The sequence below is a fragment of the Dama dama genome, chromosome 33 (genome assembly GCF_033118175.1).
Source record: "Dama dama isolate Ldn47 chromosome 33, ASM3311817v1, whole genome shotgun sequence".
NCBI classification, from domain to species: Eukaryota; Metazoa; Chordata; class Mammalia; order Artiodactyla; family Cervidae; genus Dama; species Dama dama.
In genome coordinates this window covers 76658137-76683947 of record NC_083713.1, presented here as the reverse complement: position 1 = coordinate 76683947, position 25811 = coordinate 76658137, and the positions used below count along the sequence as shown (strand labels likewise).

Below are 25811 nucleotides of genomic sequence, written 5' to 3'. Positions count from 1 at the left end.
CCATCAAGACAGGAAATAAATGTGTTTTTGTTAGTGGTTCTAGACAAACAACTTTGCATATCAATATGCAATTATACTGCACAGAGGAAAAACAGTGTGTGGCTGGGAAACATCTTTTAACATGTTGACAAGGTGTCTTGTTAACAATTCAAAATGGCAAAATGTAAACAGTAGAGTGAGTTGAAATGTCAAGCTCTAGCAAAAATCTTGTCAGAGCTCCTCTTCCTTCTAATTCTGCTCTATTGATACTGGAAGTTTCCCCTCAAACATGCTCCCTCCAGGCTTCTAAAGTCTCTGGAATCTGTGGCAATACAGAAGGAATAAAAACATAGTTACCTTTTACCACTCAGCTGGGGGCTTCTCGGGTGGCTCAGTTAGTAACGAATCAGCCTGCAGTGTGGGAGACCTGGGTTCCATCCCTGGGTTGGGAAGATCCCCTGAAGAAGGGAAAGGCTACCCACTCCAGCATTCTGGCCTGGAGAATTCCATGGATAGTCCATGGGGCCGCAAAGAATCGGACACGGCTGAGCGACTCTCTTTCATTTTCACCACTCACATGGCCATATAGGTTCTATCTATACTACTAGGAGAGCAGTAAAAGTGAAAGAGGTCATGGTTAATATTACATCATGATATCTGTCTACTCTGTTTCAAGACCATCTACATTTTGGGACAAGGAATTTGCCATATATAACATATTCCTCAGGTTAATTTCAAAAGGCAGACAATTTCATCATCTTCATGTCCCTGATAAGAAAACCAAGATCCAGAAATGTTGAATGACTTGTCCAAAGTCACACAGCTAGAACATGCCAGCGCTAAGATAGGTACACCAACGTGACTCCAAAACCTGTGTTCCTTCCACTAGTGACACTTATGTTGGGAGAAGAACAGGCTTTGGGGAGACAGGAGAGCAATGATGGATCTTGGAACAATGAGGAGCAGCAGGACACTTTTCACTCTTGGGCTTGTAGGAAAGGTTACAAATAGCAGGAGTGACTCAAGCTCAGTTCAGAAGACAGTAAGCTCCCTACATACAAACCTTCAAGTTTCAGACTTTCAAAGATGTGAAAGTGTGTTCCATCAACATCAGGTGTGAGTTAAACTGCAGCTTGCCCTGTCTCCTATTGCTGATGATCCTTCCCGGCACCTCCTCCGTCAGTAACTCTTCTTGCCTGCTCACTCCATGTCAGGCCCTGTATACGAGCTGTTGCACTTTACTACTGTACTTTTCAAGGTACTGTACTGTGGGTTAAAAATGTTTTCTTAATTTTTGTGTTTGTTTTTTATTTATTATTTGTGTGAAAGCATTATAAATCTATTATGGTACAGTACTGTATAGCTGATTGTATGAGTTGGGTGCCTTGACTAACTTGTTGGACTTATGCACATATTGAACATACAAACACACTCTATTGGAACAGAACTCATTTGTATGTAGGGGACTAGACATGAAGGCAATATCTGTGGTTTCAAGCTGTCATTGATGGAATGGGCCACAGCCCTAGTCTAAGATAAATTATGGGAAGTGGAAAAAAAAAGGAGAAAGGCAGAAATTAATGTTTAATGCAGCTGTGATTTCTCAGAGTTCCATGTACCCCAGGCTCAACAGAGTCTATGTAACAGTAAATCCAGGAATTCCTGACACTCTGTTTCTCATATTCCATCTAGGACCATGGAACACAAAAGTAAAGAGTGGTTATAACACAGTGTGATCAGTAGAAATATTCAGAAAATGAGAACAAAGCAGAGAAGGGACACCCAACCTCTGGGTACCAAGTGCATGAGTCAAGGTTCTCCAGAGAACAGAACCAACAGGATATATATATATATATATATATATATATATACACATATATATGTATATATATATATATACACACATACATACATATGTATGTATACTTATACTTAGCATGCATGCATATACTTATATATATATATACACACACACACACATATACATATGTATATATACATATACTTAGCATGCATGCATGGATATATATACATACATCCATGCATGCATGCTAAGTCGCTTCAGTCATGTCCAAGTCTGTGCGACCCTATGGACAGCAGTCCACCAGGCTCCTCTGTCCACAGGATTCTCCAGGCAAGAATACTAGAGTGGGTTGCCATTTCCTTCTCATATATATATATATATATATTTTTCCCCCAGGGCCTAATGTTCCCAAGATATGGAGGATAGACCAGTAGGCTGGAAATCTAGTAAACCATAGCAGTTCAAGCCCAAAGATAGTCTGATAGGTGACTTTCTTCTTGCTTGGAGGAGGTCAGTCTTTGTTCTGTTGAGCCTTCAGCTGATTGGATAAGGCCATCTGGCTTTTTGGAGGGCAATACGCTTTATTCAAAGGCCACTGATTTAAATATTAGTCTTACTTAAAAATCCTATTCACAGAAGTATTCATGATAATGTCTGATATCACCTGCACATCATGACTCAACCAATCTGACGTTACACTCACCGCATTTTTGTGTATCAACAGCCCACACTTCCTGCACAGGTACTTTGGATGTTCACTCATTCCAGCTTCTTACTGTGCCCTGATTTTTCTCCATTCCTGTCTTGCTCTTTGCATTGATTCCAGTGCCCAGCACTTCCTCACTTTCTGATGACATCTAACTCATCCTGTGAGTCTATTTTATTCATTTTCACTAAGCAATATAATCCCAAGTCGAAACAGACTCCCTGTTGTCTCAAATGCATTCCTCCCTACTGGCCCAACTAGGCTGTTGTAGCCAAGGACGAAAACGAACTTCACATCATTGTCTGAAACTGTCCACATTCAGGCTAAAAGACTTAGATAGAGGCATCAGATAGATGCACAGATCTAGGTGGCCCTTTGAATAAAACATCACATGTTAGTGTATGTCACTGTTTCTCTTAGTGGTTCACTTGTCCTTAATTATTCATCATTTGAGTGGCTTATTAACTTTGAGAGTCAGCTAGCTCTCTTAAGTCTCTCTTTTATGAATGTTCCTTGAATCCATCCTAATCTCACTTTCTTTGAAGCTACAAATGAAGGTTCTTTCTGCTTCAGATGGGAACCTAATGAACAAATTCATACTTCATGTATTTGCAAGGTTTGTGGATTTCACTCACTGGTCCTACTTCACAACCAACTTTCATCCTTAATGAATGCAAGTAACTTTTCCCCCTAGGTTTCTTTGGACAGTTCTTTAACCAGGGTATTTTCCATTTGCTCCACTGGATGTACTCTCCACCTTTCTACAGCATTCTCTGTGCCCAGGAAAGCTGACTAAAAGCCTTATCCCAATAAGTACAGTAAGTTGTCCACAAACAAATGAGTTCCATTCTGAGAGTGAGTTCATAAGCCCAATTTGTTCATATGTCCAACAAAGTTGGCCTAGGTACCCAACTAACACAATCAGCTATATAATACTATACTGTAATATTGTATAAGAATAAGCAACATCTACCATCATTTTCAGATCTTTTAGATGTTCAAGCTGGATTTTAAAAAGGCAGAGGAACCAGAGATTAAATTGCTAACATCCATTGGCTCATAGAAAAATCAAGAGAATTCCAAAAAAAATATCTACCTCTGCTTCATTGACTATGCTAAAGACTTTGACTGTGTGGATCACAACAAACTGTGGAAAATTCTTAAAGAGATGGGAATACCATGCAAATCAATAAAGTGATACAACACATTAACAAATTGAAAGATAAAATGATATAATTATCTCAATAGATGCAGAGAAAGCCTTTGACAAAATTCAACATCCATTTATGATAAAAACACTCCAGAAAGCAGGCACAGAAGTAACATGTGAAAAGTGAAAGTGAAAGTCACTAAGTTGTGTCTGACTCTTTGCGACCCTATAGTCCATGGAATTCTTCAGGCCAGAATACTGGAATGGGTAGCCTTTCCCTTCTGCAGGGGATCTTCCCAACCAAAGGATCAAACCCAAGTCTCCCACACTGAAGGCAGATTCTTTACCAGCTGAGCCACAAGGGAAGCCCATACCTCAACATAATAAAAGCCATATATGATAAAACCATAGCAAACATTATCCTCAATGGTGAAAAATTGAAAGCATTTCCCTTAAAGTCAGGAACAAGACAAGGGTGCCCACTCTCACCACTACTATTCAAATTAGTTTTAGAAGTTTTAGCCACAGCAATCAGAGAAGAAAAACAAATAAAAGAAATCCAGATTGGAAAAAAAAAGAAGTAAAACTCTCACCGTTTGCAGATGACATGATCCTCTACATAGAAAACCCTAAAGACACCACCAGAAAATTACTAGAGGTAATCAATAAATATAGTAAAGTTGCAGGATATAAAATTAATACACAAAAATCCCTTGCATTCCTATACACTAACAATGAGAAAACAGAAAGAGAAATTAAGGAAACAATTCCATTCACCATTGTGACGAAAAGAATAAAACACTTAGGAATAAATCTACCTAAAGAAACAAAAGATGTATATATAGAAAACTATAAAACACTGGTGAAAGAAATCAAAGATGACACAAATAGATGGAGAAATATACCTTGTTCATGGATTGAAAGAATCAATATAGTGAACATAAGTATATCAAACAAAGCAATCTATAGATTCAATGCACTCCCTATCAAGCTACCAATGCTATTTTTCACAGAACTAGAACAAATAATTTCATAATTTGTATGGAAATACAAAAAAAAAACCTCAAATAGCTAAAGCAATCTTAAGAAGAATAGAACTGGAGGAATCAACCTGCCTGACTTCAGTCTCTACTACAAAGCTACTCTCATCAAGACAGAATGGTACTGGCACAAACACAGAATTATAGATCAATAGAACAAAATAAAAATCCCAGAGATAAATCCAGGCACCTATGGACATCTTATCTTTGACAAAGGAGGCAAGAATATACAATAGAGAAAAAAACAATCTCTTTAAACAGTGGTGCTGAGACAACTGGCCAACCACCTGTAAAAGAATGGAACTAGAACACTTTCTATCACCATACACAAAAGTAAACTCAAAATGGATTACAGATCTAAATGTAAGACCAGAAACTATAAAACTCTTAGAGGAAAATACAGGCAAAATACTCTCTGACATAAATCACAGCAGGATCCTCTATGACCCACCTCCCAGAATAATGGAAATAAAAGCAAAAATAAACAAATGGGACCTAATGAAACTTAAAAGCTTTTGCACAAGCAGGAAATTATAAGCAAAGTGAAAAGACAGCCTTCAGAATGGGAGAAAATAATAGCAAACCAAGCAACTGACAAAGAATTAATCTCAAAAATATGCAAGCAACTCCTGCAGCTCAATTTAAGAAAAATAAACGACCCAATTAAAAAATGGGCCAAAGAACTAAACAGACATTTCTCCAAAGAAGACATGCAGATGGCTAACAAACACATGAAAAGATGCTCAACATCACTCATTATCAGAGAAATGCAAACCAAAACCACCATGAGGTACCATCTCATGCCAGCCAGAATGGCTGCTATCCAAAAGTCTACAAGCAATAAATGCTGGAGAGGGTGTGGAGAAAAGGGAACCCTCTTCCACTGTTGGTGGGAATGCAAACTAGTACAGCCACTATGGAAAACAGTGTGGAGATTCCTTAAAAAACTGGAAATAGAACTGCCATATGACCCAGCAATCCCACTCCTGGGCATACACACCGAGGAAACCAGATCTGAAAGAGACACATGCACCCCAATATTCATCACAGCACTGTTTATAATAGCCAGGACATGGAAGCAATCTAGATGCCCATCAGCAGATAAATGGATAAGAAAGCCATGGTACATATACACAATGGAATATTACTCAGCCATTAAAAAGAATACATTTGAATCAGTTCTAATGAGGTGGATGAAACTGGAGCCTATTATACAGAGTGAAGTAAGTCAGAAAGAAAAACACCAATATGGTATATTAATGCATATATATGGAATTTAGAATGATGTTAATGATGACCCTATATGCAAGACAGCAAAAGAGACATGGATATAAAGAACAGACTTTTGGCCTCTCGGAGAAAGAAGGCAAGGGTGGGATCATTTGAGAGAATAGCACTGAAACATGTATATCACCATATGTGAAATAGATCACCAGTCCAAGTTCGATGCATGAAACAGGGACTCAAAGCCGGAGCACTGGGACAACCCTGAGGGGTGGGGTGGGGAGGGAGGTGGGAGGTGGGACACATGTACAGCCATGGCTGATTCCTGTCAATGTATGACAAAAACCACTACAGTATTGAAAAGTAATTAGCTTCCAATTAAAATAAATACATTAATTAAAAAGAAAGAGAGATGGGAATACCAGACTACCTTACTTGCCTCCTAAGAAATGTGTATGCAGGTCAAGAAGCAACAGTTAGAACCAGACATGGAACAATTGACTGGTTCCAAATTGGGAAAGGAGTATGCCAAGGCTGTATATTGTCACCCTGCTTATTTTACTTATATGCAGAGTACATCATGAGAAATGCTGGGCTGGAGGAAGCACAAGCTGGAATCAAGATGGCCAGGAGAAATATCAATAACCTCAGATATGCAGATGACACCACCCTTATGGCAGAAAGTGAAAAAGAACTAAAGAGCCTCTTGATGAAAGTAAAAGAGGAGAGTGAAAAAGTTGGCTTAAAACTCAACATTCAGATAATGAAGATCATGGCATTTGGTCCCATCTATTTATGGCAAACAGATGGGGAAACAATAGAAATAGTGACAGACTTTATTTTCTTGGGCTCCAAAATTACTGCAGATGGTGACTGCAATCATGAAATTAAAAGACACTTGCTCCTTGGAAGAAAAACTATGACCAACCTAGACAGAATATTAAAAAGCAGAGACTTTTTTTGCCAACAAAGGTCCATCTAGTCAAAGCTATGGTTTCTCCAGCAGTCATGTATGGATGTGAGAGTTGGACTATAAAGAAATCTGAGTGCTGGAGAATTGATGCTTTTGAACTGTGGTGTTGCAGAAGACTGTTGAGAGTCCCTCGGATTGCAAAGAGATCAAACTAATCAATCCTAAAAGAAATCAGTCCTACATATTCATTGGAAGGACTGATGCTGAAGCTCCAATATTTTGGCCAGCTAATTCCAAGAGCTGACTCATTGGAAAAGATCCTGATGCTGGGAAAGATTGAAGGCAGGAGGAGAAGGGGACGACAGAGGATGAGATATTTGGATGGCACCACCAACTCAATGGACATGAGTTTGAGCAAGCTCTGGGAGTTGCTGATGGACAGAGAAGCCTGATTTGCTGCAGTCCTTGGAGTCACAAAGAGTCAGTCATGAATGAGTGAACTGACTGCCTGACCCTATTTTCACCTCACTCCACTCTCTTTTCCATCATTATCACCGAGCACTTAGCAGTTCCAGCTACACTGCCACTGCTTTTATGCTTGCTTCTGGACATCTGGGCTTGAAGTAAAGACAGTGAACTGCTGTACTCTATACAGTACAGTACAAAGTGCACAAAAGTGCGACCCCTTGTGGAGGACGCATGGCAATGCATGCCGGACACCTGGACTAAGTTACATGATGGCCGTGCAAGAGCAGGTTCACATCTCTGAAAGTCTGCAACTTGAACGTTCGCATGCAGAGAACTCACGGTACTCTTGCCTACTAAAATCTAGCAGAATTTGCTACATGAAGACCGAGGACAGAGACTGAAAGGGGCAAGGACAGCCTGAAGTTGCTTCCCAAGCTCCTTGCAGGCTATTCCCACGCTGAAGGTCATAGCTATCTTAAGGCACAGATTCTTCACATCCTGACCTTCTTTCTGCTCTGGCCGCACTCCCCCTCACCTGAATGGACCCAACAGTGGGAACAGTTCCTTTGTTAAAAGGTCTGTAGTATAGTATATTTCCCTAATTTCTTCTTCTACATTCACCCCTTTGTAAGCAGTCCCTAAAGTAAGCAATCCATTTTCTAGATCTAGTCCTCCAGAGTAGGAAACAGTGCCAAAAACCATTTATAACCTGAATACTGGCTTGTTGTTGGCTCTCAGAAAGCTGTTCAAATATGGATGTCCCTTAAAGAAACTAAAAATAAAGCTACCGTATGACCCTACAATCCCACTTCTGGGCATATGTCTGGAAAAAAACATGGTCCAAAAGGATACATACACTCCATTGTCCATTGCAACACTGTTTATAATAACCGAGACATGGAAGCAAACTAAATGTCCCTTGACAGAGGAATGGATGGAGAAAACATAGTACATATACACAATGAAACATTCCTCAGCTACCAGAAAGAATGAATTAGTGTCATTTGCAACAACACAGTGAGTGAAAGATGTAAAACAGGAGAGCAAAAATATCCTGACATCACTTACATGTGGAATCTAAAAAGACACACTATAAATTAACCTATTTGCAAAACAGAGATGGACTCACAGTCTTAGAGAATGAACTCGTGGTTGCCGGGGGGGAAGGATGAGGGTAGAGACAGTTAGGGAGTTTGAAATGGACAGGTACGCTCTACTGTATTTTAAATGGATGACTCCTGGGTAGCACAGGGAATGCTGCCCAACGTTATGTGGCAGCCGGGATGGGGGAGTGTTTGGGGAGGAATGGATACGTGTGTGTGTGGCTGTGTCCCTGCGCTGTCCATCTGAAACTATTACATTGTTGTTAATCAGCTATACTCCAATGCAGAATAAAAAGTTAAAAGTAAGAAAATTGTTCTTCTTTCCTTTGGGGACAGGTAAATAGTCTGGCATGCTCAAGAATTATCTGTGATAAAAAACTGAGTTTGGGATTAGCATATACACACCACCGTACATAAAATAGATAGCAAGGTCCTGCTGTATATTCTGTAATAACCTGTATGGGAAAAGAGTCTGAAAAAGGATGGGTATATGTATATATACGCATAACTTACTGAAACTAACACAACACTATAAATCAACCATGTTCCAATAAAAAATAAAAATTAAATTGAAGAAAAATCCTTCTTTTCCCTAAAATTAAGACAGCAGATTTCCTTGCTGACAAACTAGTTCAGATGACGGATTTTCAAAAACTTCTGCTTTGTTCCTATTCAAGTGAGTTTGATCTTTTAATTTTTTATTCATTCAGTTTCATGCATTTTCCAAATGTTCTAAACTAGAAATTCATCTTGGTGAGCTTGGGCCCAACAAATATGCAGGATCAAGGTCCCCTGGAACCTTGTTCTGACATTCATTTGCTCTTCATGGAAATGCCATCCTTTGTGTCTTTTTTTGGTCGGTTCCTACTCTCCATCCAGGTCTTAGAGACATTACCTCTCTGCCTGAGAGCTCTTCCAGGAGAGGCTGGGCTAGATGCCCCTGCTGCATGCTCTCAGAACACAGCATGCAGGTACACCCTTGACAAGACATTTTCATTACCACTGTGTCTTTTACATGATTAGCCTGTAAAGGAGACTGAAATGATTCTGTTACATGCTGAATTGTGTCCCCAAAAATGAGCTCTTGAATACCTAATCTTCTGTACCTGTGAATATGCAAGGCTTTAATGAGAAATAGATTCTTCACAAGGGTAATCAAATTAAGATAATATCATACTCCATTAGGTTGGACCCTAATCCAACATGACCGGTGTCCCAATAAGAAGAGAAGAAACAGATACACAGATGAATAAAAGGAAATGGTCACATGTGATGTGGTGGTCACATGGAACCAGGGAGACAGTCTTCAAGAGGCAGAGACAGAGGCTGCTGCTAGGAGCCCAGAAGTGCCCACGGGTCAGGCAAACTGCCAGATGCTGAGAAGAGGCCAGGAAGGACTGAGTCTCCCCCAAAGGTACGAGAGGGGATGGGCCCTGCCAGCACCTAGGTTTTGCTCTTCTACCCGTGAGAACTGTGAGACAACATACTCCTGCGGTTGGTGAAGTCCTGTCACATCAGCACAGACGCGGAGGCAGACACATCGTGAACCCTTGGCAGTCTGCACATGCACTGCCTGGAATGTACGAATTTAAGTCGAGCTAAAGTGAATGGTACATCATTTAGAGTTAAGTTAAAAGCAGGGCAAACGTGTATTCCTGAAAAAACATACTCTCTTTCTCATCAATAACTTCAGTCAGTCCTCCATCTAAACAATGGGCCTTCCATCTCTCCCACCCCCTAGTCCTGTGGTGAAAAGTGAAAGTGAAAGTGAGTCCTGTCTGACTCTTTTCGACCACATGGACTATTACTAGGCTTCTACATCCATGGGATTTTCCAGGCAAGAGAACTAGAGTGGGTTGCCATTTCCTTCTCCAGGGGATCTACCCAACCCAGGGATTGAACCCGGATCTCCTGCATTGTAGGCAGATGCTTTACCCTCTGAGCCACCAGGGAAGCCCAGTCTTGTGGTGAAGGGACTTAGAATGTAGCCACGGGTATGGTACCCTGTCAAAATCTGTAGACGCCTACATTCAGTCCATCCTATAGATCAGCCTAATCACACCCTTAGTTTCTCCTATGAGTTACCCTACCATCCCAGGCAGAGATCACACTGCCTCCCACCAAAAGGGGTACTTGGGGACCTCATCTCCCCAAGATTACTTTGTGGTAGGTGAGATGCTGTTAAGTCACTTCAGTCGGGCCTGACTCTTTGCAAACCTGTGGACCATAGCCCACCAGGCTCCTCTGTCCATGGAATTCTCCAGGCAAGAATACTGGAGTAGGTTGCTATGCCCTCCTCCAGGGGGTCTTCCCAACTGAGGGATCGAACCTGCATCTCTTAAGTCTCTGGCATTGCAGGTTCTTTACCACTACAGACTTAAGTTTCCCAGGAGGGGTAAAGTGCCACCTCATCTGTAGAAATGGGTAGCATACACTGTAAAGAGGTACATTGTAGCTGGGATTCAGATTTATGGTTTTCCATAAATAAAACCTGTTCATCACCCTCAAGACATCCATTTACAAGTGTCTGTAGACTTACGAGAAACTTTTCTTTTTCCCTTTCTTTTGAACCTCAAATGATCTCTCTGAGCCACCAGGGAATTCCCCACCCACCCATCCAGTGATCTCTCAGGGAGTTCTAAATGAGGAAGTCCTATGGGACCACTTGGCTCCAGATCCTTATTTTAGAAATGCACAGTCAGGCCAAAGCACTCAGCCAACCGGCACAAGGAAGAGAAGAGAGAGAACCCAGGCTCCCTGCTTCCCAGCGTTGTTTATACTCTCTGTGTTATGACCTCAGGAATGCCTCTGAAAAGTGTGGAAACTAGTAGCTTTGTGCTTTTAAAAACCTCAGTGAACACGTATCCCCCACCCTGTTCACACTGGACATGTACACCCATGGCTGATTCATGTCAACGTATGGCAAAAACCACTACAATATTGTAAAGTAATTAGCCTCCAATTAAAATAAATAAATTAATTTAAAAAAAACAGAGTGAAACACAGCACGTCTTCTCTGACCATCCCCACCTTCCCTCCCTCCCTCCCTCCCGTGTGCCTCCCTCTCCTCCTTGAAGCACTTTGTCACACTTATCCTGTGTCATAAGTCACTCTCATTTAAGAACACTTCACATTCACAAACAATAAAAATGTATTTGATTGCTATTATATTATGCATTAAAAATTTTTGTCAGTTAAATATGAGAATTATATAATTCAGCCTACACAGAAGTTGACTTTTATTTCTACAAGTATTTTTAGGAAAACAAAAGCCAAACCAAACACCTATATATTTGCAATTGATGTGACCAAAAAGCATATTTCAAAGAATTCCTCAATCATGCACAAAACAGCCTATCAATTTTGGGACTTAACATAACTCAGAGGCCTTGATGCCTTTAGCATCACATCAGCAAAGCAGCAAACTTTAAGTAAACATTCATCTTTAGCCACTCCTGAACAAATATCAAACATAAATCCCAAGAGAAATCTTTCCAAAAAGGGGTACAGCATTTCATGTAAATGAGACACATGAATCAGTCATACATGGTGTGTTATTATATTTATATTATTTTGGGGAGTTAAATTTGTCAAGCTATATACTTTAATAAAAATAGGATTAGTCCGTGCTTGTCTATTAAATTCATAATATAAAATATATATCTAAAAACATAAACATTCATAGAAAAACACATATATACATTTATAGTAAAAAAAGTCCCAAGGAAAATCTAATAATAAAATATTAATAGCAATCTCTGGATTGTGGTTTATACATGACCTTATATTTCTTCACACTTGTTTCCCTTAAATTTTCTGTAATTACCATTGATTACTTTTATTACAAAAATAAAAACTGGGTTTCAAGCAAAACAAAAGCAATACAAAATATCCAATTAATGTTTCAGTGATATAGATTATTGCTGCACCAGAAGGTTTTGCTTGCTTCCTGAGTCTTGACTATTAGTTTCAGGATTTATTTTCTAGCAGGTCATGAAATTCTCACATGCTCTTTCCTTCTATGTAATATATATAGAGTTAAAAGTATCTACCCCAGATTTTTGTTGCAAAGAATTAAAAGACATGATATCTGCAAACTCTCAGTTCAGTTCCCAAAGATGACAGGAGCTGAGTAATTGATGCCATGACCAAAAATCCTATTATTATATGTCACACCCATCAATCAGCAGACACTGATCTCTTTTGCCTCATTCTGTAACCAAATCACTTCCTCCATTTTTTCAAACTGTGGACTGGGGACAAACTATATCAGAATCACTTGAAAAGCTCAGTAAAATGCATTTACTGAATTTAGAATTTCTGACTCTGGCAAGTCTATTTTTAACATTATTCCCCAGAGATTCATATGTTAATTAAATTTGGGAAATAACCAAGATCTACTGAGAAGTCTACTTCTTGACCAGGTTGTTGAACATTATAGGCTGGCATAACCATGAAAAGAAAACAGTAACACAGTTTCTAATTATGTTATAGGGCCATTGAGAAGCAGCTAGCATACATTTTGGAGAAATGAAGTATTATGGAAATGGAATGAAATGACACACAATTCCATGTAACTAGCATTTTCTGCAGAAAAAGTGTGGTCCTTTGTATTCAGATGGGCAAATTATTGCTAAATGCCCTTTATCACTGTTTTGGCAATGGTTTGTTTACATTTCTACCTGTAATATTGCATGCTATTTTTCCTGATTTTACTGCCTCATGAATGACAATGACTACGTCTTATTTCTCTGAATATCCTGGGTCCCCAGGACAGTGTTTGGCTATGGAAAAAGCGCCACAGATGTGATGTGGTTACCCAGCTGCAGTAGAGCCCGGGGCCTAAGGACCCAAAGACTCCTGCTTTTCTGCTTCATCCCACGATTCTGCCGGCCTCTTCAAAGGCCAGTGCTCAGAACAAACAAACCAAGAATGCGCATGTGCTGACAACAATATTCACAACAGAGAACTCGCATTGCTATATTTTTAAATAACTATTACATCAGGTTGTGCTGTGGAATTGGTTTTTTTTTTTAAGAATAAATTAGTAATCACACGCTGTTTCCATACAGTAATTGGCTCTCAATATGTCCTTAGACACGTTTAGGAAGAAGTTACAAGATGTTATGAGATTGCCAAGGAAAATATAGTTACCCCAGGTTTTGATTACGCATCTGCAGGATAACTGGTCAGTTGCACCAATATAGATGGTTTTGTTTAACCCCCTAACTCTGAGAAGCAGAACCTGCTCTTCCCTCTTCGCTGATGCAGAAAGCAAGCTCAGAGAGAACCTGAGTCGCGCAGTCCTCAGCGAAGACCTGAGTCCAGCTTCCCCACTTCCTGGGTCAGGGCTTTCTACTGATTTTGTTTTTTGCCTTTTTTGTTTGTTGGGTTATTTTCCTTTTCTTTTTGTTTTTGACTTTGAAGAGAGAAATGACCTTGGTCAGCTCTGCAAAATATACTTGATAATTAATCCTTGGTTCAGTGGAACCTTGTCAAGACCCTTATCACATTCTCCTCTCTCATGAAAATAAAATAGCTGCTAATTCCTATGATTTACCTAAAAATACAGCCTCCCCTCTGAAGTTGGTCTTTATTTTTTTATTTTATTTATACAAGTGTTCCCTTGCGGTGGGTTTTCCTTTCCTGTGTGCCGTCGCGCAGCGGCATGACGCGTGCGTGGGAATCTCACACCCTTACCTGTGATGTTGCAGAACACCCGGAAAGGCCCCAGGGGCCCGCTGCCGTCGGAGTCGACGTAGAAGAAGCCCGCGGTGTTGCCTCGGTGCCTGTACACCTCGCAGGACTGCTCGTAGAGGGCTGGGAAGACACAAAGGCAGCAGAGAGGAGATGTTGCTTGGCTCTGCGTGTCCCTTTGGAGGATCAGTAACTCTTACTTATTGTATTGACTTCCAATTGTGGTTTCTTTCCCTTCTCCTCTAATCTTATTTCCCTCCGAGCCTTCACAAACCAGTACCCCCATGTTTGATGGAACTGTCTCCTGCATTCATCCTAATACCCATTCTTCTCAACAGCTCCTCGGTTACAGTTTCTAAAAGGTCTCCCTCTCCTCTTATACAGCCCTTCCCCACACTGATGGCTTTGTCCTTCACCTACACTCACATAGCTATGAAGCTAGGACATCATACACTATTCTGCCTCCTGCAGTGGTTACAGAATCTAAGTGGTGACTGAGTGCAGTTTACAACTGTGTTTCATCATCGAGCAGGCTGTCACACTCACAATGGGAGACAAAAAATTAAAAATGTACAAACAATAGATGCTATAGAGGTTGTGGATAAAAAGGAGTTCCATGACACTGTTGATGGGAATGTAAAAGGCTTCCCTGGTGGCTGAGGTGGTAAAGAATCAGGCTGCAATGCAGAAGACTCAGGTTCTATCCCCAGGATGGGAAGATGCCCTGGAGAAGGGAACGGCTACCCACTCCAGTATTCTTGCCTAGAGAATCCTATGGACAGAGGAGCCTGGTAGGTTATAGTCCACAGGGTCACAAAGAGTCAGATACAACTGAGGAACTAAACTTTGACTTTCGTGAGGGAGAACAGAATGGAGGTTCCTTAGAAAACTAAAAATAAGTTATAAAAATAGAGCTACCATAAGATGCAGACATCCCACTAAAAATGTAAAATGCCATTATCTTATCTCTGTACACCCAGAGCTCAGAACAATAACTATCACCCTAGGTGCCTGCAGGGAAAGAGGAAATCAGCCAAGATGGCACAGTCAGGCTCTCTCGCCCCATGGCTTCTCGCTCTTGCCCCACATTTTGTAAAGAATGATTACATGAAAGCTGAGATCACTTGCAGCACTCCACATGCGCATCGGGAGGTGCTCACTTGGTCACGGGTGGCCGTGCATGGTACACGTGTATGAGCTTCACCAGGAAAGCCCTGGCTGCTGCCACATCGAGGCTACGCTGGAGTGACGGCATGGTTATGTTACATGAATTACACTATGGTTCCGTTATGGCTACATTATGGTTAGGTTATGGCTGCTGCTACAGACGCTGTGTCAGCCAGGAGAGAGGCTGTGTTATGACTGCCATGCCAGCCAGGAGAGAATAAATGTGTCCACAGTTCCTACAGCTCCCGGAGTCTCCTTCCAGCCTCTTGGCTCACACCTTGCCTATCCTGGATTCAGCAAACAGTGCTAACAGTGTGAACAGCAAGACGAGCGGCATCACAAACAGGAACATCAAAAATACAGTGCCCAATAAAGTTTAATTCATTTTGACTTAAGAAGCATTTACTGAGTCCTTCATATATGTCAACACGGTGGTAGCCACTGAGTTACAGACCAAGGATAAGGCAAAGTGTCTGTGCCTTGGGAGGTTACAACCTGATTACAGCCACAAAGACCCTTACGTGCTCAGAGAGAGGCAGACACAGCTGTCCTGAGATGGGACACTTCGAGCAATCTGCAGGTAAAAGAAATTTACAAATCTCATTATACCAGCATGAATGAAGCTGGTGGGGTGGAAAGCAGGCATCTGCTGTCTCATGCATGAGAAAATAGAATGTCATCGGATGCTTGAAACAAAATAACATAGCTCAGAGCAGTAGGTACACATCCAGTTATGTCATCCTCCATGCTTAAAGCACTTCAGTGGCTCCTAACAACTTTAAAGGTAGAGCAACAACTCCTCACCTTAGACAACGTGCCCCTGTGACTAATGCCCCGTCCCAGGAACACGAAGCTGCAGTTTGTCACAATCAAGTGTGAGGGCTGCCTCAAATAATTCATTACCAATAAAGTTTTAAAGCTTCAGAGGCTTTGACTTTGTATAAATCAGAATGATTTCAAGGTGATCCTTGTTCTCATGCAATTCTCCCTTGCAGTCATGTACTGTTTCCAAAGCTAGGGGCCGATGGGAAGATGCAAGCTTGCACCCTACATACTAAGCATGACATATAGCTTATTTCTGTGGGTTTAAACTGATAACACACCAGGGTGTGCGTCACAGATATGAAAATATGCACAATAACCTCTAAAATAACTCACCTAGTCAGCACTTCTTGAAATCCATACCCTCCCCACGAGTATAGGCTGGAATTACAGATTTGCTTCTAACCAAATATGATGTCATTTTCAAGACCAGATTGTAAAAAGACAAGTAGTTTCCATCTTGGGTGCTTCTGGAGTACAAGCTTTCAGAGATGCCAACTGCTAGGTCCTAAAGAAGCCCTTTGAAGGGATCCACAGGATGAGTCTGGGAGCTTCTGAGGTGTGCTGTGTATGTGAGAGCCAAAGATATCCAGAGTTAAACACCGGTGGTGACAAACAGCCCATTAAGACTGAACCAGAACTACTCAGCCAAGTAGCTCAAGGACCCAGAGAAAATATGAAGTGACAATGTCCATTGCCTCCAGTTCTGCTTCAGTTCATTGTCCAGCAACAGACAGCTAATAAACCCTCAAAGCATTAATGGTCTCACGTGGTTATAGGTATGAAACGAGTCTGTGTCATATAACTGTAGTAAGGATTCAGAGATAATGCATATACGACACTCAGCCTGGTCCACGGCGCGGGAAGAACCTGACATGTAAACTATCATCATCATCATTATTAAGTCATTGCGTGCTGTGTTTCCTCTCCTTTTGTTGGTCAGTTTTCTGCTAACTTGATTTTTTTTCCCACTTTTTGTCATGAATCAATTAGGGCCTATCAAGAAAAAACAATAGGCCCCCTTCCCTTCTGTGCAGAGGCTATGACATTTATTTCTTAGTTTATTCTTTGGGTATTAAATATCTTATCTCTCCCTATAATATATTTATAGGTTATCTATTTGCTTATCAATGGGAAAGATGAGAACTTATCTTTTTCATCACCTGTTTCCACATGCAAAGAATTTTCTGTTTCCCTATACTTCCAATATAGGAGGATTGCAATTTTAGTTAGATTAATCATCACTGTTTATGGTAAAACAACAGTATGCATGATATTCACAAACAGTAAGCATAATAGTGTAGTTGTTTCTTTTCCCAAACAAAATTTGCTTTTTGTTGAAATTAATAATTGTCTCATGATCTGTCATTGGCCTTATTTTTATCTACACATATATCACAAATTTAACTCCAGACTTACTAACAACTCTCCAAAATACTTTCCAAAATATTCAGGTAATAACTACTTTAAATGGATACTTTGGAGAAAGAAAAGCGGAGTAGACAGTCAAAAAGCTAAGCCTTTCTGAATATATCATATTTTAAAATTTGAAACTATGTATTTTAAATAACTAAAAAACAAGATTAAACATATTATTAGAAAATTTGCAATTCCTAAATATTGAAAGGAAATTAAAATAAATTAATTTATAAATTATTTCAAGTGATATTTAAATTCAGTATTTTCTTGTTTACTTTTTATGACCCAAAAAAGTCAAATACACATTAAGAGTGCAGGGAGTAAAAACAAAATAAACCTGATATCACAATCAGTCTCAATAATAGTCAGCATTTGGTAATCTTGTCTTGTCTGTAGTACCTGTACTATCAGTTACCCATTGCTAGATAACAAACCACTACAGAGCTGTCTTAAGACAATAATCAGTTCATGATTCTGCGCTTGATAACTGAGGCTGGGGAGTACTTGGCCAAGCTTGGATGGTCTTTACAGGGCTGCTCAATTATCTGAGGTTAGGGCAGAGTCAGAGGAACTTGTTGATCACAAGCTGGGGTACGCGCCCCCTAAGGTCTCTCAAAAGTCAGCTGGCGCATTTCTGTGGTAAAGACTCCAAGCACAATAAGAGAGCAAGTGTTTGTCAGGCCCCTGATTGAACGATGTTTGCCAATACCCCTTTGACCAAAGCAAGTCACTTAACCAACACAATCCACACAAAGGGTCCAGGACCTGAAAAGAAATGGGGCTACAGGACAGACAGGCACCGCGCCACTGACCTCATAGAGCAGATCACACTGCAGTGTGACGTGAATGTGAAAGAAACATCTCATTAGCAAGGCACCAAGGTTTAGGGTTCATTTCCAACCTTAGTCACCCTGCAATTCCTAATGCAAGGTCTCCTTAAGCTTTAGTTCAGTTACTGGGAGGCCTGGTAACAAACATTTCTATTTACGGATACTGTAAATGAGTTCAAAAACATAAGGTTAAAGACATACCAGGAATTGTTATACCATTCCTTAATTTATTAGTGGGAACACTTGACACAAGTCAATTATCAGCCATCAATTAGTTGATTTCTCTAAACTACAAGATTGCATGGGAAAAACAAGATAAATACTTGATGTTATCCCTTTAATTCATCAGTTGCAAACGACTGAACTGGTTCCTAGTATCCTCCAAAAATGAACAGTTAGAATATTTTTAGTTGTATTATGAACTCATGGATTTAAATATGTTTGGAGTTAAAACAGTAATATAACTGCTAGTAAACAGTAGAGTTTTTCTAATGGTCCTGACCATAAAGAATCTGCGTGCGATTCAAGAGAGCTGGGTTCAATCCCTGGGTTGAGAAGATCCCTGGAGAAGGGAATGGCTACCCACTCCAACGTTCTTGCCTGGAGAATTCCAAGGACAGAAGAGCCTGGTGGACCACAGTCCATGGTGCTGCAAAGGGTCTGACATGACTGAGCAACTAACACTTTCACCATCAAACAGCAGGGTATAACTATCATAAAAAATTAAACATAATAAAAATCTGAAAATATATTAACTAGCCTTATCATTAGTTAATACTGCTAAGGATTCATTAAACTGTTATATATATCAAGAAAAAGCTAACAACTAATTATGCTACTGACAACAGACTAAATCTTTTAACATAAAAGATGAAATATAAAATGCAAACAATACATAAAAAATTCTGCAGTGGTAATTTGAGTTGGTAATATCACTATAAACTCATAATTTTTAACAATATATTTTCACTTTTGTGAAAATATAAGTGAAACTACTGAAACAATCTAGTGACTGTGGTCTCTAAGTACAGTTTTTCACTAAAAGGAAGAAGGGTTTTATAGAGGGTTTGTATCAGGATGAAATCAGAATGCCTTGCATTTCCTGAAAGCAAGCAAGAAAGCTATCAAAAGTTGGAGTTATGTCAAACATGGCACAGGAAACAATGTGATGAAATAATTTGAGAATCAAAAAGAATAATCACTGTTTGCATATATTTAAATATACAGGATATATCTCACTGATTATCTATTTATCTACCATCTATCTACCTACTGATACTTATATCCATTAGTTAATCTCTGGGGGTTGCTAAAGAATAAAATCACATTCTGAAAACTGAAAAGAATATAGATCATATCCTGTCTTTCCCGTATGTACTATATTTGATGGTCATCTAACGGTACATGAAAAATGTCATTAATGAATAACCAAATCCAGAAAGTAAAAAAGCAATAATAGAATTTTAAAACCATTCTTTATAATAGCCAATGAAATAAAGAATTAGAAAATGATCATCAAAAATTGCTAAATTATTAGATGAAAAGCCTATGGGATCTTTTCAGCAGATGGTTTGAATTAATAATGCCCAAACTCATCACTGATCAACCTCAACATCCCCACAGTGATTATTACGATACCTGTGAAAGTGAGGCAATAAGAAATACACAGGTGGAAATTCAGAAAACAGGGGATATATGTATACATACAGGGGATGGACTTTGTGGAACAGCAGAAACTAACAAAACAGAACAAAGCAACAACGCTCCGCTTAAAAGACACGCACAGCACTGCCTGAGATAGCGGGAATCAAGACTGCCAGAAGTATCGGCAAGCTCCGAGAGTGACGGGTACCACTCTAAGGGCAGAAAGCAAAGAGGAGTCTCTCACTGAGGGTGAAGACGAGAGTGAAAAAGCTGGCTTAACACTCAGTATCAAAAAACCTAAGACCATGGCATCTGGTCCCATCACTTCATGGCAAATAGAAGGGCAAAAGGTAGAAGCAGTGACAGATTTCCTCTTCTTGGGCTCTAAGATCACTGCAAATTTCACGGTGACTGCAGTCATGAAATTAGATGATTGATTCTTGGCAAGAAAGCTATGACAAACCTAGACAGTGTGTTAAAGGGCAAAAACATCACTTTGCTGACAAAGGTGTCTATAGTCAAAGCTATGTATGGTCTTTCCAGTAGTCATCTACATATGTAAGATTTGGACTGTAAAGAAGGTTGAATGCCAAAGAATTGATGCTTTCAAATTGTGATGCTGGAGAAGACTCTTGAGAGTCCCTTGGAACCAGCCAGTCCTTTAAAGGAAATAAACCCTGAATTCTCATTAAAAGGACTGATGCTGAAGCTGAAGCTCCAATACTTTGGCAACCAGATGCAAAGAGCAGACTCATTGGAAAAGACCCTGATGCTGGGAAAGACTGAAGGCAGAAGGAGAAGAGGGTGACGAAGGATTAGATGGTTGGAAGGCATCACAGTTTCAATGGCCATGAACTTGGGCAAACTCTGGGAGATGGTGAGGGACAGGTAGGCTGGTGTGCTGCAGTCCATGGGGTCACAAAGAGTCAGACAGGAGACCTGGCAACTGAACAACAACAACCTCAGACACATTCTTGCCCAAAATCTGAAGCTAAATCTAATCAAAGCCCTGAGATTTAAACACTAATTTACAGTAGAAAGAAAAGAAAGTGAAGTTACTCAGTCATGTCTGACTCTTTGCAACCCTGTGGACTGTAGCCTACCAGGCTCCTCCATCCATGGGATTTCCCAGGCAAGAATACTGGAGTGAGTTACCATTTCCTTCTCCAGGGGATCTTTTCTGACCCAGGGATCAAACCTGGGCCTCTCACATTGCAGGCAAACGTTTTACCCTCTGAGCCACCAGGGAATTTACAGTAAGAGACAGAGAAATTTAGAGTAAGAGATAAAGATCCTATTGTATCCAAAAGGATACAATATGACTCATTTTCTTCAACAAGTAAATGGCAAAAGAAGAATTGGGATTCAGGAGTCACAGCAGTCCAACACTGTCTGCAGACATTTTTAGGATCCTGATTCCAACAAAGCAAAGAAAAAAAAATAAGAGAACCAGAAATATTAAAATTGGATTTGCTATCTTGAAGTATCTGTTTGATGTAGAAGAATGGTTATGTTTTAAATGTTTAATTGGAGGATAGCTACTTTACAATGCTGCACTGATCTCTGTGTACAGCTGCATCAATCAGCCATATGTGTACACATATCCCCCTCTCTTGAAACGCCCTCCCACAAGCCCGCGTTCCACCCCTCACAGTCGTCACAGAGTGTAGAGCTGAGCTCCTGTGCTATACAGCGGCCTTCTACCAGTGATCACAGCCAACCAAAACTTAAAACACTTCTTCAGGTATCTTGAAGGGTTTTTTTAACTTCATGGCTGCAGTCACCATCTGCAGTGATTTTGGAGCCATGAAAATAAAGTCTGTCACTGTTTCCATTGTTTCCCCATCTATCTGCCATGCAGTGATGGGACTGGATGCCATGATTTTCGTTGTTTGAATGTTGAGTTTTAAGCCAGTTTTTTTCACTCTCCTCTTTCACTTTCATCATGAGGCTATTTAGTTCTTCTTCACTTTCTGCCATAAGGGTGGTGACATCTGTGTATCTGAGGTTATTGATATTTCTCCCAGCAATCTTGATTCTAGCTTGTGCTTCATCCAGCCTCTCATTTCGCAGGATGTACTCTGCATATAAGTTAAATAAACAGGGTGACACTATACAGCCTTGGCATATTCCTTTCCCAATTTGGAACCAGCCTGTTGTTCCATGTCCAGTTTTAACTGTTGCTTCTTGACCTGTATACAGATTTCTCAGGAGGCAGGTCAGATGGTCTGGTATTCCCATCTCTTGATGAATTTTCCACATTTTGTTGTGATCCACACAGTGAAAGGCTTTAGTGTAGTCAATAAAGCAGAAGTAGATGTTTTTCTGGAATTCTCTTAAGTTTTCAATGGTCCAAAGGATGTTGGCAATTTGGTCTCTGGTTCCCCTGCCTTTCCTAAATCCAGCTTGAACATCTAGAAGTTCATGGTTCATGTACTGTTGAAGCCTGGCGTAGAGAATTTTGAACATTACTTTGCTAGAGTGTGAGATGAGTGCAACTGTGGGTAGTTTGAACATTCTTTGGCATTGCCTTTCTTTAGAATTGGAATGAAAGTTAAAAACGTCCATCTAGTCAAAGCTATGGTTTTTCCAGTAGTCAGGTATGGATTCACATGAGAGTTGGACTATAAAGAAAGCTGAGCGCCAAAGAATTGATGCTTTTGAACTGTGGTGTTGGAGAAGACTCTTGAGAGTCCCTTGGACTGCAAGGAAATCAAACCAGTCCATCCTAAAGGAGATCAGTCCTGAATATTCATTGGAAGTACTGATGCCAAAGCTGAAACTCCAACGCTTTGGCCACCTGATGTAAAGAACTGACTCAATGGAAAAGTCCCTGGTCCTGGAAAAGATTGAAGGCAGGAGGAGAAGGGGACGACAGAGGATGAGATGGTTGGATGGCATCACTGACTCGATGGACATGAGTTTGAGCAGGCTATGGGAGTTGGTGATGGACAGGAAAGTCTGGCATGCTGCAGTCCATGGGGTCACAAAGAGCTAGACATGAGTGAGCAACTGAACTAAACTGAAGTATTTTTAATTTTGGCTATGACGATGGTAGTGTTGTTATGTTTTAAAAGTAAGAATTTAATCTTTGTTAGAGATACATGCTTAGGGATTTGTAGTAAAATGATTATGTCCACACTGTTTTTAAAATGCTCCAACAAAAAAATAAGCAGCTAATAGAAACCACTTTGACACTGTAAAGATAAATGTTGAAACAGAGGGGAGGGTACATTGCGGGGGCGGGGGGGGACAGCTATATTATTCTATCTTTCTGTGTATGTTAGAAAATATGTCATAATAATTAAATATTTGGGCATTTCAGATATTCTGTGTATTTCAAATTCTTTGAAAAATTATCTTCTGGATCTTTCTGACTTAAAGCAATTTGGCCTAGTATGCTTTCCACCTGGTATATAGCTGTTTCCTCTGGTCATCCCCCAACTGTTGCACTAGGCATTCCCTGTTGAAACTAATATTTGATCTCAGCATAATTCCTTTGAAATCTGTTTGAGTTATTTCATAAGCCCACAGTTTATTTATGCTTAATTTGTGAGTAGTGTTCCATGGTATAGATGTCACAGTTTGTTAAACAATTAACCTATTGAAAGACATTTTCAACCTATTGAAAAAAATTTAGGTTATTTCCAGGTTTTGGCTAGTTTACTTGCAGCATTTTAAAATTCCCTAGAGTCTTTCCCTACACCCTCAGCACCTCTGAGTATTCTTTTTTTTTTTTTATAATAGCAAGTAATTCTTGATATATTTCTAAAATCTCTGAAAGTATTGATTGTAAGTCTTTTTTAAAATTTTCTTCTGTGTATATTATTTTCTCCAAGGTAGCAGTGTGTGTACACAGTGTGTGTGTGTACAGTGTGTGTGTGTACACAGTGTGTGTGTGTACACAGTGTGTGTGTACACTGTGTGTGTGTACAGTGTGTGTACACACTGTGTGTGTGTACAGTGTGTGTGTACACTGCGTGTGTATAGTGTGTGTGTGCACAGTGTGTGTGTGTGTGTTCACGTGCTTAGTTGGTCTCCTTGTTTTGTGTTTCTTTTTTGGTCTCTATTTTATCAGCTATGCTAGACTTTTTCTGGAATGCCAGGTAATCTTTTGTAGACCACTTGTATTTAACAGTGGTCTCCAAAATACTGATTGTTAGTACTAAACAAATGTTTGTGGTTTGCTCTCCATGGGCTTTATTCTAGGGTTAACTGGTTGGACAGCTTAGTAAGAAATCATGTTAATGTCTTTAGGGCTTCTCTCTTGGCATTGCTAGAGTCTACCACTTACAGGAATATTTTACATTAGATTTGGAATGTGGAAATGACACTGCACACACATTCATTTTATATTTGTGAGTTCAGCATAGGGCATGAGGTCCTATTGCAGATAATACACATTGTCACTTATCTGCTGACTTTAGTTGTAAATATGGGGCAGCCAAGCCAGCTATTACTCCAGATAGGCTATCCCCTCCATTAGCTTCCCTAACTTCTGGCTAGGCACACTTTAGATCTTTTATAATCTCCTTGTTATTAAAGTTAAAGGTTAAGAGGTGGTAAGAGACAAGATGTTTCTATGATCAGCTGCTGACAGGACCATTAAAAAATCAATTATGTGAAGTGTTAGAAGGAGATGAAGGTAAATACACATGTTCAATCCACCAACTCTTCCAGGAAGCACAAATATGACACTTGCTGACCGAATTGTTCTTTCTGTGCCACTTGCCAGTGCATTATGTAACAAGTACTCTATACACATTCACTGTACGACTACTAATTTTCAGTAACTCTGGCCTTTGAGAAAACTAAACAAAAGAGTTATGGTTCTGATCTCAAGTAATTCAGGGTCTTAAACTCATCAAAATTAATCCCGATTCAGATGGAAAACTTTAATAGATACTTTTAAAAGATCAGTACTTAAAAAATAAAGAGAAAAGTCATTTAAAGAGCTCTGCAAGGAAAAATACAGCAGGATCCAACGTTTCTTCAAGAGAATCCTTTAAAGAGCAGATAATCCTAATGCTACTTATACTTCTCCAAAAATCTTCCAAATGTGTTATATGAAACAAGCATAAAGGTGATTCTAAAACTTGACAAAGATCACACCAAAAGAAAAAATTTGCAGACTCAGTTATAAATATAGGTTTAAAAATTACAAAAATAGCAGCAAATGAAGCTCAATACAATCTCCACTCATTTAAAAGATAATTGATGTAAAAACACTTGCTAGAATTTCCCACTCAGGTGAGAAAAAGAACAAAAGCAAGCATATTTTAGATTGTATTAGAGTTTCAGCCATAGAAATTAGATAAGAAAAAACAACTGGAGGCATACAAACTAGAAAGGAAGAAATAATACTCTTTGTGGATTATCAGATTACATATCTAGGAAGGCTAAAATAATCTATGTAAAATTAGTACAAACAAAAGTTGTAAGCCATAAAATTAATATATGGAAATCAAAAACTTTCATCTATACAGGCAAACTTAGCTAGAAAATATTGATAGAGGACACTCCTTTATGACACTGAAGGGAAGGAAGGAAAGAATGAAGGAAGGAAGAAATGAAGAAGACACAAAAGAAGGAAAGAGAAGGCAAGAAGGAAGAAAAACAGGCAAGAAAGAAGGAAGAAAGTCAGAAAAGGAGAAAGGAAGATCTCCAAGTGTAAATTTTATGAGAAACATCTAACAGCAGAATAAGAAAACTATAGCGCATGCCTAAAAACACAAATACACTTGAACATCCTCTTAAGATAAAATTTCTCTCATAATTAATGTATATATTTAATATAAGTTTAACCAAGAGACCATTAGGTGTTTAGTTTGTGTTCTTGTTTTGT

General features: G+C 39.6%; 1 protein-coding gene across 2 annotated transcripts in view; it reads right to left on the bottom strand.

Annotated features, from left to right (window-relative positions):
• Positions 1-25811, bottom strand: part of CNTNAP5 (contactin associated protein family member 5) — a 984962-nt gene that overhangs the window by 300227 nt on the left and 658924 nt on the right. For both annotated transcript variants that reach the window (XM_061135035.1, XM_061135036.1), the window contains exon 12: positions 14088-14207. In XM_061135035.1, coding sequence (XP_060991018.1) covers positions 14088-14207 — 120 coding nt within the window. The remainder of the gene's footprint in view (positions 1-14087; positions 14208-25811) is intronic.